General features: G+C 41.6%; 1 protein-coding gene across 1 annotated transcript in view; it reads right to left on the minus strand.

Annotated features, from left to right (window-relative positions):
• The window catches only part of PCNX2 (pecanex 2), a 221,929-nt gene that overhangs the window by 94,170 nt on the left and 110,310 nt on the right, over positions 1-17,449 (minus strand). Inside the window, exons 20-21 of the mRNA XM_048843857.2 lie at positions 14,103-14,244; positions 6,402-6,579 (exon numbers count right to left, since the gene is read on the minus strand). Of these exons, the coding sequence (XP_048699814.2) occupies positions 6,402-6,579; positions 14,103-14,244 (320 nt within the window). The remainder of the gene's footprint in view (positions 1-6,401; positions 6,580-14,102; positions 14,245-17,449) is intronic.

Here is a 17,449-nt window from a genome sequence, read left to right on the forward strand (position 1 = left end):
ACCAAACTCACGGTCCATTTTGGTCAATTTCACAGTCATAGGATTTTAAAAATGATAAATTTCATATATTTAAATCTGAAATTTCACAGTGTTGTAACTATAGGGGTCCTGATCCAAAAGAGAGTTGTGGGAGGTGTGTGTGTGTGTGTGGGGGGGGGGGGGTTGCAAGGTTATTGAAGGGGGCAGGGGTCTTGGTATTGCCACCCTTACTTCTGCGCCGCTGATGCTGGTAGTGCTGCCTTCAGAGCTGGGTGGCCGGAGAGTGGCAGCTGCTGGCCGGGATCTCAGCTCTGAACACCACTGCCAACAGCAACACAAAACTAAGAGTGGCATGATATGATATTGCTACTCTTACTTCTGTGCTGCTGCTGGTGAGGTGCTGTCTTCAGAGCTGGGCGCCCAGCCAACAGCCACTGCTCTCCGGCCACCTCGCTCTGAGGGCAGTGCAGAAGTAAAGGTAGCAATACCATGACTCCCTTACAATAACCTTGCAACCCCCCCCAATCCTCTTTTGGGTCAGGACCTTCTGTTTGAGAAACGCTGGTTTCCCCCGTGAAATCGGTATAGTATACGGTAAAAATACACAAAAGATCAGATTTCACGGGGGAGACCAGATTTCACGGTCTGTGATGCGTTTTTCAGTCGTGAATTTGGTAGGGCCCTATTTATACTTGAACTCACTTAAAACTCTCTTTATCGTTATTTGTTTTATTCTTTAATTAAAACTAATCCAGTGTTGCGAACTGTTTGGGTAACTTCATTTAAGACAGCAGACTGTTGTATGTTGATCCCCTTAAAGGGGCAATGGATCTAATACAGAGGTTCTCAAACTGGGGGTCGGGACCCCTCAGGGGGTCGCGAGCTGCCAGCCTCCACCCTAAACCCTGCTTTGCATCCAGCATTTATAATGGTGTTAAATATATAAAAAAGTGTTTTTAATTTATAAAGGGGGGTTGCACTCAGAGGTTTGCTATGTGAAAGGGTAACCGGTACAAAAGTTTGAGAACTACTGATCTAATAGATCTGAATTCCAGGAGAGGGCTAGACAGTGCAGAACACAGGGAGTGTTTTGGGGACGGGGAGAGAATCCAAGACTGGGAGTGTGTTGGGGTCATCCTGCAAATAGTTGCCAAGGCTGCTGGAAGGCAGAATGTGGTGGTGTTTGCAGACAGGCTGTTAAGGTCAGAATTTCTGGACAAGGGCTGTGGCTATACACAGACACTGATGGAGTGACCTGCACACTGTTTGGCTGTTTGTGAGTGGCACATGTGGGAACTACAGCAGCAAAGCATTGAGAGGCACCCCAAGTTGCAGAGTAAGGGTGACACAGCCCCTCACTGGACTGGATTGCACCCTGGAATGTCACAGACGCATAAACAGGGCAATCTTGAGAAGGAGTAGAAAGGTTATTTTACCTCTATATTTGGCACCGGTGTGACTGCTGCTGCTGGTGCCCACAATTCAGGAAGGATGTTGATAAATTGGAGAGGGTCATAGAAGAGCCACAAGAATGATTACAAGATTAGAAACCATGCCTTACAGTGATAGATTTAAAGAGCTCAATCTATTTAGCTTAATAAAGAAAAGGTTAAGAGGGATGACTTCATCATAGTTACAAGTACCTACATGGCAAACAAATATTTAATAATGGGCTCTTCAATCTAGCAGAGAAAGATATAACATGATCCAATGGCTGGAAGTTAAAGCTACACAAATTCAGACTGGAAATAAGGCGTAAAATTTTAATGGTGAAAGTAATTAACCATTGGAATAATTTACCCAGAAGCATAGCAGATTTCCCCCTCACTGACAATTTTTAAACCAAGATTGGATATTTTTCTAGACGATATGCTCTAGGAATTATTTTGGAGAACTTCTACGTCCTGTATTATACAGGAAGTGATCCTAGATCAGTGGTGGGCAAACTGCGGTCCGCAGGTTGCCCACCACTGTCCTAGATTATCACAGTGGTCCTTTCTGGCCTTGGAATCTACTAATCTAGGTGCACAGAATGAAGAGTGGAGGGGACCCCAGTATTCTTGTACCAATGCAGCCATACTAAAAGTGTTCACCCTCTGAGCTCCAGGGTGGGTGCTAGGGCTGACTTCAGCATTCAGGGCTCCAGAAGAGGTTTGCACAGACACTTGTACAGATTGTGGTCCCACTTGCCACACAGCAGTTTACTGGTGCACAACTGCATTGGGGGGAGCACAAGCTACACCTTTAACAAACAGTAAGGGTGCTGGGTAAGCATTTCCATTCCCATCATCCCTCGTGGCATTACACCTGTACTTGGCTTATGGCCTTGGTTGCTTGTGAGAGCACCCTCATGGGTTCATCACACTACCAAATTTATCCCTTTCTTCCTCGGCTTTTTCAGCCAAAATTTGCAGCTTCCTCTTGTACCAACTCCCATAGCTGAATGGCTGTCAAAGGGAGCTGTACTGAGTGAATTCCATTTGTGATGTGTTTGTGGGAAGAGGTGGGGGGTAAACTATGTGTATTATCCACATTGTGATTTTCCCTGGCTTAACTCAGTTAAGCGATTGATCGATGGATTGCACAGAGATGGAAGAACAGACCTTCCTCTCTAATATCCACAAATAGTTCATCTCTCACCTTCCTCCCAGAAACTGAATAATTTTCCAATTTTCATCTGATTATGGAAAGATCCTCAATGCTGATCCCTCTAACATGCTGAGAAGTTGAAGGTGAAACACATTCAATTTTTGTTCCCATTTCATCTTTGCCTTATCACTGAAGAGCATTTTCTCAGCTCTTTGTAACTATTTCTTTTCAGATAACATGAGCACCCCATAAGCTGTCAGATGGATACTCAGGATGCCTTCTAAGAAGCCCTGGGAGAAGTGGTGGTTCACTTGAAGTGATTTCATAAATTTGTAGATTTTAAGGCTAGAAGGGACCATCATGATCATCTAGTCTGACCTTTTGCATAGGACAGACCAAAGAACCTCATCCAGTAACTTTTACATCAAGCCCACAACTTTTCTTTGATAGCAGATCTTTTAAAAAGACAACCTATCTTGATTTAAAGACTTGCAATGGATGCATTTGGATATGTCTGAGGAGGACAGTTTGTGAGTAGCTAATGTAGGTTCACAGTATAAAAAAGGCTGAGAACCCCCTATCCTAGTTCAATGAAAGCTTCAGTCATTTATTAAAAATAAATAAGCTGCTCTAAACATAACCTTGTTCCTTTTCCACGGCAATTTGAAACCCAACATGGTGTACTCATTTCGTGTATTTCTAACCCGTTTTAATATTAAAAACTTTTAAATTCTACAACTTTATACACAATTTAGATGAGAGTAAATGCCTTCAAAAGAGTAGTAAATTAGTCATGTGACATTAATAAGTCAAATAGAATTACAAAGAACTGAAAAATTCATGTTGGTTAAAAAGAACACCCCCAAAAAAACCCAAACCAAGAGTCAAGTTCACTAAATTCTCATGTTATCTGCATCACCTCAAGTGGCATGGTTATTTGCAAATGTGGATAAAATCTGTGAGCAGTCATTTTTGTTGCAATGCCCTGATTTGCTCGGTGAGCAGTCATATTGATTTGAATTCTCTGATTTGAATGGATTGCATTACTAGCATCATGATGGGGGGAAGAGGGAAGAAACACAATCACTAGGAGATTCAGAGATAATCTATCTGACATTACTAGTGGAGCTTGTTCAACAGAAGCCTGCCTAAGGAACAACTAACAAAATTGCGAATGTCTGTCAAGTTTAAATGTAGTTTCCTGCAGCGTCTGGCAGAAGAGAAATTGATCAGTGCTCCCTGCAGCATCACTTAGAGGGCATGCATGCTCTCTTGTACAGTAACTCTGCTCAAACAATCATTCTGATGATAATTTAAGACATAATGCTTAGGGTTCCATTATCAGACAGTGGAAACCTCACACCTACAATGAGTAAGTGGATCTGAACTGCCATTTTATGAGTTAGTTCTGCACAGGCAAAGGTGGTGGTAATAAGAACTTGTTTTCTATTTTTTTTTTAAATAGCTGTGAACATTGAGATTACTGAACTGTGCACTGATTGAAGCTGTCAGCTTCTCTTGTTGCTGAAGCTGTACAGACCACAAAACTTTCAAGAACAGAGCTGGGATACAGTCTGTTTAAAGCTGACTGTGTGGAGAAATTCCTACAGCATCTTTATATGTTATCTTTAGCCCCAAAGTAATGAGATTCTATAAGAAAGGTCCATACAATTTTTAGAACTAATAAAAGTTCATAGTTTAATTAGCATTAAAATATGTGCTTAATTAATACCATCCTTAATCCTATTTTTCAGAGTTGTTTTAATGACCATTGTGTAACTATGCGTATGGTTTTCTAATATAAATAATTCAGCCATTTTATTTTAATTTTTTAAATATCACAAAGCCAGGTTCACCTGCTGAACTGATGACCTGAGAAATTTCAGGTTTACTGAGATTTGGAAAAGCCAGAAGACCTATGATATAGTTCAGTGGTGTAACTAGGCATTTTAGCACTCAGGGCGAGCAAGCATATTTGCGCCCCCTACCATTTCCCATCATTTTTACACACCCCCTTGGCTTTGCACCCTGGGCGGCTGCCCTGCTTGCCCCACCCTGGTTATGAGCCTGCTTAGCTAGACTCTTAATCATGTCTAGAATACATAACTTCAGCCCAATACCGTAGACTTTACCATATCAAGCCTCCCATAAAAACACACAGTGTGATAGGCTACATTTAATTTACCGTGCACCTTTGATTATCTCACTCTTACTCTCCTCACTAATCCATGTCCTCCAAGGCTAACATTCCAAATCTCACAACAGCTTCAAATAGTCAACATTTAAAAACAAACAGCAAAAAACCTCCACATCACCCACAGCCACAAATATGCAGCTTTCAACAGAAAATTGTGACATGGCGATTTTCAAAAGTAACTACTGATTCTGAGTGCCCAATCTGAGATATCTTAAAGGGGCCTCCTTTTCAGAGGGCAGCACTTACTGCAGCAGCCAAGCCATCATCTGCAACTCTGGATCCGCCTTGCTCTTTTTAGCTAGTGAAAAAGTTAAGAGCACCTAGGATTTCTATTAACCAAGATCAACAACAATCTCCTTTGAGAAGAGAAACCTACCACCTCCCATAGAGCACACCATAATCCAGCTAGTATTTAAAAATGTCACTCAACACAACCAACCTCTCCAATTACCACACAGAAACCCAGCTCTCACTTCTGAGCAAGCTAATTGAGAAGCTCGACAAAGACCCTCCAACTCCATCTATTCTAGATAGTGTCAATATCCTGGACTTTTCCCAGTAAACCTTCAGATTAGGACATGGAATAGAGACAGCACTGGCTGCAGCGATGGCTGGCATCCATACTTATATTGTTGGATCTCTGTGCCACATTTGTTAAAGTTAACCATGGTATCATGCCTTTCTCCTCTCAGAGATGTGGCAGTTTAGCTGGATCACACTGAGGATATGTCTATACTAGGGTAAAGCAAAAAAATATTCTCACCAGTGCTACTACTAGGCCCAGTTGTATCAGGACTCATATACCATAGTGATAGGTGACTGCATTTAAAAAAAAAAAAGTAGATAATCATTATTAGCACTGGTGGGAGCCCTAGTGTAGACAAAATTCAAACAATTTCTGGTATTTTAGCACCATGTCAATTTAACCTAATTTTGATTTGAGAGGAGCTGCACAGGTCATGAATTAGGGTACAATCTGGAATTATGAAAAGAGTTTTAAGACTGTATGTATAACTCAGGGAAAAAAAGAGAGGAAATATGATAAGAGTCCATGACACTTCAGAATTAATACTGTAAAAGTAAAGAAGAAGCTTGAGTTTAAGGTTAAGCACTGTATAACAAGGATAATTGCCTGAAACTAAGGTAGGAAAAATTTAAGTCAGACATTAGGAAAACATTTCTTATAATAAGGATGATTAGCTATTGGACTTATTTCCCAAAGGAAATTGTTGAGTCAAACACCAGAGGCTTTCAAAGGAAGACTATATAAAAACACTCATGCAATTAATACAAAGGCAACCCTGCACTAATGGCTCAAAAGGCCTCTTTCAAGTCATTTATGACTCTATTCTTAAAAAATCTAAATTGTGAACTTCTGTAGCATCATGCGAACAAAGAAGTAAATATGAAGTTTCATACAGAAACAGAAAATACATTTAACTTAAAAACTATTGATTTTATCCACCACTGAGATTTTTTTCTGTGATACCAATGGCCTGCTTCTGTTAAAATGATATCATAACAATTATATTTAAAAAAGATATTCCAGCCATTTATAAATGCAGTGACATTGGAAAGATAATTCAAACTATGAAAACATTTTATATCAAGAAAACAATGGTGTTTGTAAACTTGCCTTGTGAAACACAATGGACATCATGAAAAAATCCAGCAAGAAATTCTCTGAGATATCTCTGTAGTCAAATTGGAAAAAGATTACAGTAAAGCTCAAAATAACAAATTGATGAACCGGATTACAGAATGAGGATCGGAGCAGCTTCATCCCAGCAATTGTTCTCAGGAAAATATCACAGCTGTGGGAGTGAGGGAAAAGAAAACCTAATCAAGTTAACATAACAAAAACAATTAGACTATAACTAATGAACATGAATAACCATATCAGACCTACTCTTGATTGATACATCTAGCTACACATACAGTTAATTTATTTTTATATTAATACTAGTTTTTGTTTTAATAATCGTGTTTATTTAATCCATCTGCCACAGCACAGTTTTACATTGCTAGCATTACATATCTCTAGAGTACTTACAGAGCTGTAACACAGGAACAATTATGTATTATAAGAGTAGCTTCCATTATTGTAGTAAGTACCTTATAACATAATAAAAATATAATTAAATAAAATCCCTAAAATAAATTTTCAACTTGTGACTTAAGTCTGGCACCATTAATTTATAACACTACAATTTATACAGCTTTATATTAGAAAGCAGCTTGTTACCAACTACAGGCAATAAGTCTGAATCACCACCATGTTACCCAACTTTAGGCTGGTCCAGTGATGAATCAAACCCAGTATTTGTAAAATGCTGAAAATAATTCTCCATGTCAATTACAAAACAACAGAATACTTGCAAAAGCATGTGGTAATTGACAGCTCAGAAAGTTCTAAATGGAGTGGTGCATTTTTGTCATTTTAAGGCTCACAGTTTGTGCAATTCCAAGTTTATTTTATTTTTTGTGGCATTTATTCACTGCATTCTTAATGCAGATCCAACTTGATTTGAGTTCAAGCCACTCAAAAAGATCACCTCGTCATCACTGCCTGAATGAAATGCCAAAAGACCTCATTTCTTCCCCTGTCAGAAATTCTTTCAATTTCATTTGGCTTTCTGAATGCAAAACTAGGGACTACAATAAAGTGTTTTTGACCGTCTTAGAACATCCCCTAGTGGGTTGAGAACATTTTTCGGATTTGATGTTCATCAAGAACAACAAAATTCTTGGCGGCAGTGAGGAAGATTTTAATGGGGAGAGCCATAAAATCACAGAGCAACATAAGCAACTGAAAGACCCTTTTCCTGATCAGGTCGATATTTATGCCCATCTAATATCCACAAAATTTCAGTCAGAAAGGAGTTTTATGATCATATCTCTTGCTAGAGGATAAGGGAACATTGCTTTCTGGTAATTCTGTCTCTTTAAAGATATTGCCACACAGGATTCTTTTTTGGGGGGCGGTGGGGGTTTTCTTACGCTCCCAGTGGAAGCATGGTACAACTGCCCTAGCTCAGAGTGACCTCTTTTTGTTGTTGTTGTTTAACCTTTTGAGGCAGTGACAGTAGCAGGCAACATGGTAAGCTGCCCCAGACTGTCCAATATTCACCACCAACCACCACTCTCTTTGGTTCTGAAACATTCAGTCAGTTTCTGACAGTGCCGGAAGCAAGGGCTCCAACCCCTGCCCATCATCTCTTCCCCACCCCCTACACACACACCAATTCCATTTTTTAAATACACACACACACACACACACACAGAGCAATTCCATTTTTTAAATAGAAAAAACAGATGCAATTAGAAAAGTCAAATACATCCAGCCAGATAGGAACAACAAGATGAAATTGCAAAAACACATTGCCTCAAAAAACATCCCTCCAAATTCTGAGGGGAGATGGACAAGTGAATGAGAATCTTGCAAGATGATGTCTTAAAAGTAGAATTACAGGCATGGAAAGTAACTTCCCCTTCTTTAAGCTACCATATACACGACATTCTTCTTCCTGGAGAGTATGTAGCCAAGAACGGAGAGATAATACAGCCCTTTGTAATAAGAAGTCTAAAGAAACAAAGACTCCAGGGCTACCCTGCCTGAGCAGGAGATGATAGCCCTGCTGGCTGCTTTGCTGAGACTCTTTCAAGCCCTTTTGCCGAGACTCTTTCAAGCCCTTTTGCCTAGCAACCAGGTTTTGGTGCAGTTAAGGAGGTGTTGTTAACACTGAGCAGGTCCAAACCCAGACAGATATTTGGTGCTGGGGTTGGCTCCTGCCCCCCAGAGGGCTTGTCTACACTGGCAAGTTTTGTCGCCAAAAGGCAGCTTTGGCGACAAAACAGCGATAGCGTACACACTGCAATGTGACTTTTTTAGAAAAAAAAAAAATCTGCCCAGTTTTGGTGACAAAAAAATTCCACACCTGCGAGAGACTTTTGTCTTTTCCCTTCCCTTTATTGTCGACAGACAGCCCGTGTAGACACCACAGCTTTTTTTTCTGATTTTATTGGCCTCCAGAAAGTGCCCCACAAGCCCCATGCTGCCGCTCTGGTCAGCAATTGGAACTGCGCTGCTCTGCAGCCAACCCGCCCCCTCCCCCTTGCAAGTCCCGGGAATTCTAAATCTCATTTCCTGCTTGCTGGCTTCCCAGATGAGCTTCCCAGGTGAGCAAGGCTGGCTATCGCACCACACGCACTCCCACTTGGACCACTGCCGAGTTACTGGATCTGATCAGTTTATGGGAAGAGGCGTCTGTTCAGTCGCAGCTGCGAGTGACCCCTAGGAATTGGGACACATACGGGCAAATTTCTCGAGGCTTGTGTTTAAAGGGCTGTGATCGGGACAAGCAGCAGTGCAGAGTGAAGACAAAAAGAGTTGAGGCAGGCTTACCATAAGGCGTGGGTGGCAAACCACCGCTCCGGTGCTGCATCTAAGACCTGCCGCTTCTATAAGGAGCGGAATGCTATCCTCGGTGGTGACCCCACCTCCATCGCTGATAGCCCTGTGGATACTTCGGAGGGAGCAGAAAGAGGGGGTAACCCGGAAGCTGAAATTCTGGATGAAGAAGTTGAGCTAGAGGAGGATGTGGAGGTCCCAGCGGGGTCACCCGGTGGGGCAGGTAGCCAGGAACTTTTCTCCACTCCAGAAGTGCTCAACAAGGAGCAGGAAGCAGATAAGATACCACGTAAGTTGCTGTGGCTTGTGTAGGGAATCAAAAAGTGGGAGGGAAGTAGTGTTTTCTGTGAGCTGAGTGTGATTGCCCTGTGTAGCTAATCTGCATGGCCAAGCAGGGTGTCAATGAACATCGAGACCTGAAGGGAATCCTCCAGAGAGAGGCTCTGGAAAGTTTCCAAGAGGTACTTGTTAATCCTCTGCCGCAGATTCCAAGGGATTGCAGCCTTGTTAGTTCCCCCATTGTAGGAAACTGTAACATGCCATCTAGCAATCATTGGAGCTGGGACCAAAGCGGCACATAGCTGAGCTGCATATAGACCAGGGTGAAAGCCGCAAGCATGCAGTAGTTGTGCCCTGGTTTCCCTGGTTACCTGCAGCAGCGAGATGTCAGGCAGCCAACCTGCTGGCTGACATCTTGCCGGTGCAGGTAACCAGGGAAACCAGGGCACAACTACTGCATGCTTGCGTGAAAACGTGTGTGAGAATTTTAGAATGAGTTCCCTGAAAAGCTCCCCTGCAAGCCGAGACCTTTTTGTCCGTAAGCACAACCGCCTTCCCCCCACTCCCGACACTCACCATGATTGGGGTGCTGGCAGAGCTGTGTGCCTACCTAGAGTCTCAGAGAGAAAGTGATTTCTACTAGCAAAAGGCCCTTGTTACTGAAATGTTTCAATCGTTTGCTGGAATGCAACAATCCCTCTTCTGTTCAGCACAGACCTTGAGGAACACAACATGCACCCATGCCAACTGGCTTCGGCAGAAGGAAGAACCCTCGGTGCAGCAAAGAAGACATGTTTCGGGAGGTGCTGCAGCATGATGAGAGACAGACCAGGGAACACAAAGAGTGCTGGGAAGCCGAAAGTCAGGATAGAAAAGAGAATGCTGCATTTGCTAGGCAAGCGACAGAGTGGATGATAAAAGTTATGGAGATCAGACAGAGATGCTCAAGTCTCTGATACAGCTGCACATGCACAATTCTTTGCCAACCCCACCCCCCTCTATGCCCAGACATTCCTTTTCACTCCACAGCACTCCTGAGTTTCCCCATCACTCCACCCCCGCTCACAGCTTGCACAATGATAGCTGGAGCTACACACAGTTGTGAGGTTTTACCCTTTTTAACAATAAATAAAGGCTAAGGTATTCAATGGTATAGCATTTTAATTCTGTGTTCCACAAAAGCGTATAGCAATCAATTCACTCTTGGGAACAGGCTTCTAAAGCATTGTGTTGCATGGATCTTGGGCCCCAGAATTGTACATGGATGCCCCAGGGAAGCAACTCTAAAGCAGACATGTGTTCCTGCCCCTCACTGTCAAAGTGGTTCCTCAAAGCCTCTCTGATGTTAATAGCAGCCCTCTGGGCTCCTCTGACAGCCCTAGCATCTGGTTGTTCAAACTGCGTAGCCAAGCGCTCTGCCTCAGTGCTCCACACCTGAATATCCTTAGATTCACACAGATTATGCAAAGTGCAGCACGCCGCTATGACTACAGGAATATTATCCTCAGTAAGGTCTAGCCTGCCACTGAGACACCTCCAGCGACTTTTCAAATGGCCAAAGGCACATTCAACTACCCTGTGGCACCTGCTCAGCCTGTTGTTAAAACGCTCCTTGCTGCTGTCCAGGTGCCCTGTGTAAAGTTTCATGAGCCAGGGCTGTAAGAAGCTAAGTCTCATTGAATGTAAATGGGATTTAAGGTTCTAAGAAACAATACTTTATCCTTGTTTGGTGCTAGAGGCTCTGGGAAGCCCTAAATCCTCCCAAAGAAACTTCTTTAAAAATAATTATTTAAAAATATGTATGTGGTACCCACATTTGGCAGTTTCTGCACTTCGTCCTCACATATGTTTTGCAAAAGTCAGATAAAAACTGAAGATAGCTAATTCTTCGTCTCAATTTCTTGAGTAATACAAGTTGATCTCAATTTTCAGATTACAAGGTCCAACTATCTGAACAATTCTAATGATTTTATTGCAAGTCGTGCAATGTCTGGAATTTTTTTTCTTTTTCTTATGATGTGATTTCTGTATTCAGACTTGTGCAGTTTTGCCATTATCCCTCAACGGTGAAGGTACTTAGCTACTGGAACAACTAACCTAGAGATGTAGTGGATCACACTATCACTTCAAGGTAAAACTGGATGTCCTTCTAAAAGATATGCTATAGCTCAAACAGAAGTTACGGGTTTGGTGCAGGAATTACTGGGCACGGTTCTATGCAGTATTTTACGCAAGAGGTCAGACTAGATGATTATAACAGTCTCTTCTGGCCTTAAAATCCACAAAACTTAAATGGTCATCATCTCCCACTGCCTTCAATGGGGGCTGAGCCACGCTGCCTTCAGGGACTAAGGGAGACCCCTTAGTCATTAGGTGAGGGCAAGGAAGGATATAAGAATGGGGAGGTGCCAGGAATGAGAATGTAGGGCAGGAGACTGTGGTAGGATCATGAGGAGTCAGAGGAGCATGGGGAGAATTAGGTAAACTGAGAGAGTTGCAGGGGATTATGATGTGCAAGAGGCTGACTGAAGGGGAGTACAGAGAAATAAGCCAGGCGGAGGGGATGCCTGGGAACATGGAGTGCAGGAGGAAAAAGGGGTACCAGGGAATGTGAAGGGTGGGAAACAGTGAGGGGAAAGGGAAGGAAATACAGGGAGGCAAGCGAACAGAGGGGCCACATGGAAAAGCATGGAAAAAGAACATATGTGGGGTAGCTGCCATTCTATCCCCACTATCCTCCTCTCTAAGTATTCTGTCAAGTTAGGGAAGAGACAGCTCTCCACACCAAATGGGATAAGAAAATATGAGTCCTCTCTGAGCAGTAGTCAGGACCTGCATTGTTAAGTGTGTCTTCAACGTGTGAATTTAAAATCTGAGATGATTTTAAACACACCTACATTGGGGACAGGTGGCATTCTCCTAAAGGTTAAACTATCAGAAGGCAGACCCAAATATGATTACTTTTTAAAATCTCATGATTTTGGGGGGTCTGAATCATGATTTTTGAACAGCTGGGGTTGCAATTCTGCTCTGAAAAGTTACTATGTAAAATAATATCTTCTTACTCAACACATCTGATCCTCCAGTGGATTCAGAAATATATCTGATGACAACTAACATTTGGCTACTTTTTAGTTCTGCTCGACCTGCAGAACTACGACATCTATGAGAGTGAGCTGTACTATATTTCAGGTAAAATTTTCAAAACATGCCTAAGAAACTTAGACACTTAAATCCCATTTACATTCAATGAGACTTAGCTTCTTAAGTGCCTATGTCACTTCTGAAAACAGGTATTTTTGAAAATGTTGCCATATGCTCCTGTACAAAAGTTGATATAGTTTATTTATAATGTAAGCTCTAATGGACCAGAACCCTCTTTCGGTATATGTCTGTACAGTCCCATGAATCATGGGTCTGGAGCCTCTACATGCTAGTGTCATAGAAATTATTATTATTAATAATAAATAGTTTTTCATTACATCCAAGTTAAAAATAATCTGATTTTAAAAATGAACATCCAGACAATCTGAATACAGGAAATAAAATGCTCCATTTGTAATGGATCTTTGTTCCTGAACACAGGCCAGTTTTTTAACAATTTAAATTACTATAGTACTGAAAAAGGCTCTGTACTAATTCTGCTCAGTGAGGACATTGCAATCACTACAATACCACTGAATCTCACAGCAGTTTGTAGGTCATCAAGCAAAAACTGCCACCACAAAAGGCTGTCTTCAAAGAACATACTATAATACTGTGGATCAGCAACATTTAGTTTTAATTAGAATCACAGAGGTTAGACATGGAAAAAGCTTATACTGTTTTCCTGATCATATCCCTGCTAATTCAGGATAGTTCTGCACTCTACATTCTTGAAGGCTTTGTCCAACCTAGCCTTCAATGACTCTAGTAATGAAGCCTGTGACACCTCCTCTGAGAGACTTTTCCACAGTCTAATAAACTTTACAGTTCCCTGATATCCAACCTAGATTTCTCATTTCATCTCATTAATCCTGGTTACTCCCAAGGTGTTTACACCCTTTGAACACCTGCAGCCTGGTATAATATTTCCTAGTTTTAGCTGTCATTTGGGCATGCTATACATATTTAATTTTTTAATCTCTCTATATAAATTTAAATCTCTCTAGCCTCAATAATGTTTGCTGCAGTACCAATAGCATTTCCTTTATCATAGTTTAAGGCAGTTGGAATTGTCCTTTAACAGAGCCAATAATGATAGCATTTTGTATTTATTGTTATTCATTAATAGCACAAAACCAAATTGACACAAATAACCAGACTCATTTACACAACATTAAACTTCATAAGAACATAAGAATGGCCATACTGGGTCAGACCAGTGGCCCACCTAGCCCAATATCCTGTCTTCCGACAGTGGACAGTGCCACACGCTTCAGAGGGAATAAACAGGAAAGAGCAATTATCAAATTGCTGTCATTCAGTCCCCAGCTTCTGGAAGTCAGAGGTTTAGGGACACCTAGATCATGGGGTTGTGTCCCTGACCATCTTGGCTAATAGCCATTGATGGACCTATACGCCATGAGCTTCATCTTTTGAACATTAATCTGAATGTGAGTAGTCTTAAATCTATGAATCATGTACTATGAACTATAATCAACTTACTGTGTACCAAGTCTCTTGTATTTACTAATAGAAAAAGCATCAATGGTGAGGGCATTCAATATTATTGCTGGATACAAGATGTATTTCTCAAAACACTGAAGCCACACATAGAGTCTTTCAAACCACATTAAACGAGCAGCATCTGAAATAAAAACCCAGATAACAGACCATTTTGTCAAATTATTATTTTTTCAGCATATAAATACTGTATAGACAACAAATGCATTCAAGTAAAAAGGACAAATCATGAGTTTTGTATATCATACTAGTTAATATACCCACAAATTTATGACACTTCATGTAATCCTTAATTCTTTTGCCATATAGCAATCATGTTGTTCTCTGGGTCTGGCCAGTATTTATACCTTACATACTTTGTTCTTTTTGCTGCATCCACCAGACCGGCACATATAGTAGCTGAAATGGTACATAATAATGGATAGATCCTTCTAAGTTTTTAGAAGTAAAATGTGACACGATATTAATAAACATATTTATTTTTCATCACTTTAATCACTTAGAATATTTTATTTATTTATTTATTTATTAACTAACACTTTTCATGTGACCTAGTGGGGAAGCTGTGTGACCTAGGGGAGAGAGCACTGAATGAAGACTCTAGAACCCTGGATTTCTATTCCCAGCTCTGTCACTGGCCTGCTCAATGACCTTGGCTAAGTCATGTCCCCTCTCTGTGTCTCAGTTTCCACATCTGTAAAATGGGGATAATGACTTGTCAAACTTTGTAAAGTGTTTTGAGGATAAAGGATAAAAAGCATGATAAAAGAGCTAGGGATTATTATTATTATCCCAAAGGACCCAAAATACTTTACAAAGAAGCTATTATACACATAAATACTGGGATCACTTTACTCAGCAACAAAGTGCACCCACCCCTGTAATGGAATTCAGTCATTTAACAGTGCACAACAATATTATTCAGCAGTCAGACAGGACGTGACTACTGTATCCAGTTGAAATTGCAGGGAGAAATTAGGTAGGCAGAGTGAAGTTTCCTGAGTAATACCTGTATTCTTGCAAACATGACAGGAATTCTTTAATGAGCACAATTAGCTCAGGTCATCTGAAAAACAGAATTTGCAACAGCAGAGTGCACCATACTGGAGTATTGGTTCAATACTGACTCAAAGGTAAAAACCACCTGCTGAACTACCAGCATCCCTTCCTACAGCAAGAAGGATAAAATAAGCTATTTCAGCAATATGATGGTGAGAAAACAAGAGGACACATTGACTCAAGGTTCCAGAGTACCGTATGTTCAATAGATACACGGAGAAAAGTCAGGAACCAATCCTTCCAAATTACTTTAATTCATGGACCTATGATATCTTTAGTTGAGGTAACAGTCTTTCAAAAACTGTACATGAATTTCTGAGACTCCATATCCTTCACTCTTTATAGCTTAAAGTATTTCCTCTTGTTACTGCCTATGGCTCTGATGCCAGGCTTTTTCACAGCTTTAATTAAAAATATGATTCACATTTCAAAATCAAGCTTTTTTGCCTCCAAAGCAGCAGGTAGAAATGACCGTGGCAATGCTGTGAGGGACCTGTTTTCACAGCCATTTTTCATACATTCTAAATTCAGTCAGACAGGGTCCAAGAACGGTAAAATAGTATATCATTTGTGTCAGAGCTGACGAAGGAAAGAAGAGCTCTCAACCTTGGAGATCAGAAAAATAAATTGAGAATCTATTACTGTAGGCAACCCCCAAGATATCATCTAGCAAGCCATTAGCAAGAATAGTTATCCTGCTCACCATTAGTGAGTGCAGGGTTTTAAGGATGGGAGAAGGAGAAATGGCTTGTTCTCTCCCTCTCTTAATCTTTTCCTGCAAGCCACAGGAGAGGCTCCTTCTCCATCTTGTCCTCTTCAAGTCTGCGGTAGAAGCTCTCACTCCCTCTTTCTGAGGAAGGTCCTGAGCTCTTTAAGAGAGAGGCTCCTTCTCTGCATTCCTCCTCCTGTCATAGTACCTGAACTCATCAAGAGAGGCACCTCCCTTTTCTCCTGGGATAGCTCCTGAGCTCTATAAGAAAGACTAATCCCACTGGCCGAGGATGAGCTCCTCTTAACAGCTATGTTTTGAATGGATTGAAGAGAAGATGGGGACAATACGTATCAGGCAGGCTAGAGAGAAGGCTACTAGAGTTAAGACAGGAGGTGGTGAGGGTGTGAATGAGAGTTTTAGCAGAGTGGACACAGGAAATAACCTGCATATGTGGGGAAAGGGTCAAAGTTAGCCATCCCAGTTATGGGCCCAAATGAAATGGAGGATGGTGGTATGGTCAACATAAAATGAAGGGAAAAGGGGAGAAGTGGGGGAGGAAGATAACATGGCCAAATAGGAACTCTTATGTTTAAGTTGAGGGTAAGGCAGCTGGGAGATGCCAGAAAAACAGGCTGAAATGAGTGAATGGATGGATGGAGACAAGTCAGGAGTACGGTAAATATGAGAGGAATCAGTATAAAGACGGCAGCTAAGGATATATGGGAGCCAACGACAGGGTTCTGGATAAACCCATGGAGAGCAGAAGAGCAGAGAAGTATGTCCCACTAAAGAAGATGCTAAAGGAATGTCCAGAAAGGAAGGAGGAGGAGGACCGAGAGAGACAGCATCACTACACCAGAAGGAGTGCTCTAACCACGGAGCTCTGGGATATTCTGATGTGGGACTCCCTCGAACTCTCCTGTTGATGCTGTTCCACTGTTGATAAATAATTAGCGAGTCATTGGAAGTACGTGAGAGAGAGCGAGAGAGCATGACTCTGTAGCCTGGAGATTAGGGTACCCATCTGGGAGGCAGGAGACTCAAGGTCTGGTCCCCCTGCTCCAATGACTCAGGCTTCACTATCACCCCCTGCTCCCTCTGTTTTGTGGGGAGGGTGCCAAACTCATTTTCCCATGAAATAACTAAGACACCTGACTCCAGGAGACGGGTTCCCAGTTATGGATTGCTAGGAGAGATTGGTGCCTCCATGCAGTCTGGACTTAAGTACCTATCTTTCCCTATTAATTAAATAGGGAGCCTAGGCACCTATCTCAGGCTTTGTAGAATGCAGCATTGTTCCTGTGACTGAAAAGAGATCTATACTTTACTCCAGTTCTTTAACAGATACTTCTGGGTACACTTCTGCAATAATTAAACCAATACAGACTAGCTGGACCCCATAGAAAATAGAGAATATAGAAGAATCTGAAAATGCCTTGACTCCTGATTGAACCACGGAGTTGTTAGCTTGAGGGATACAAGTGATTCCAAAGTATGAGCTGACCCATCAATGCAGATCAGTCAAAGAGTGAAGTGCATTTGCCTGGTATATCTCTAC

The sequence above is a fragment of the Caretta caretta genome, chromosome 3 (genome assembly GCF_965140235.1).
Source record: "Caretta caretta isolate rCarCar2 chromosome 3, rCarCar1.hap1, whole genome shotgun sequence".
Taxonomy (NCBI): Eukaryota; Metazoa; Chordata; order Testudines; family Cheloniidae; genus Caretta; species Caretta caretta.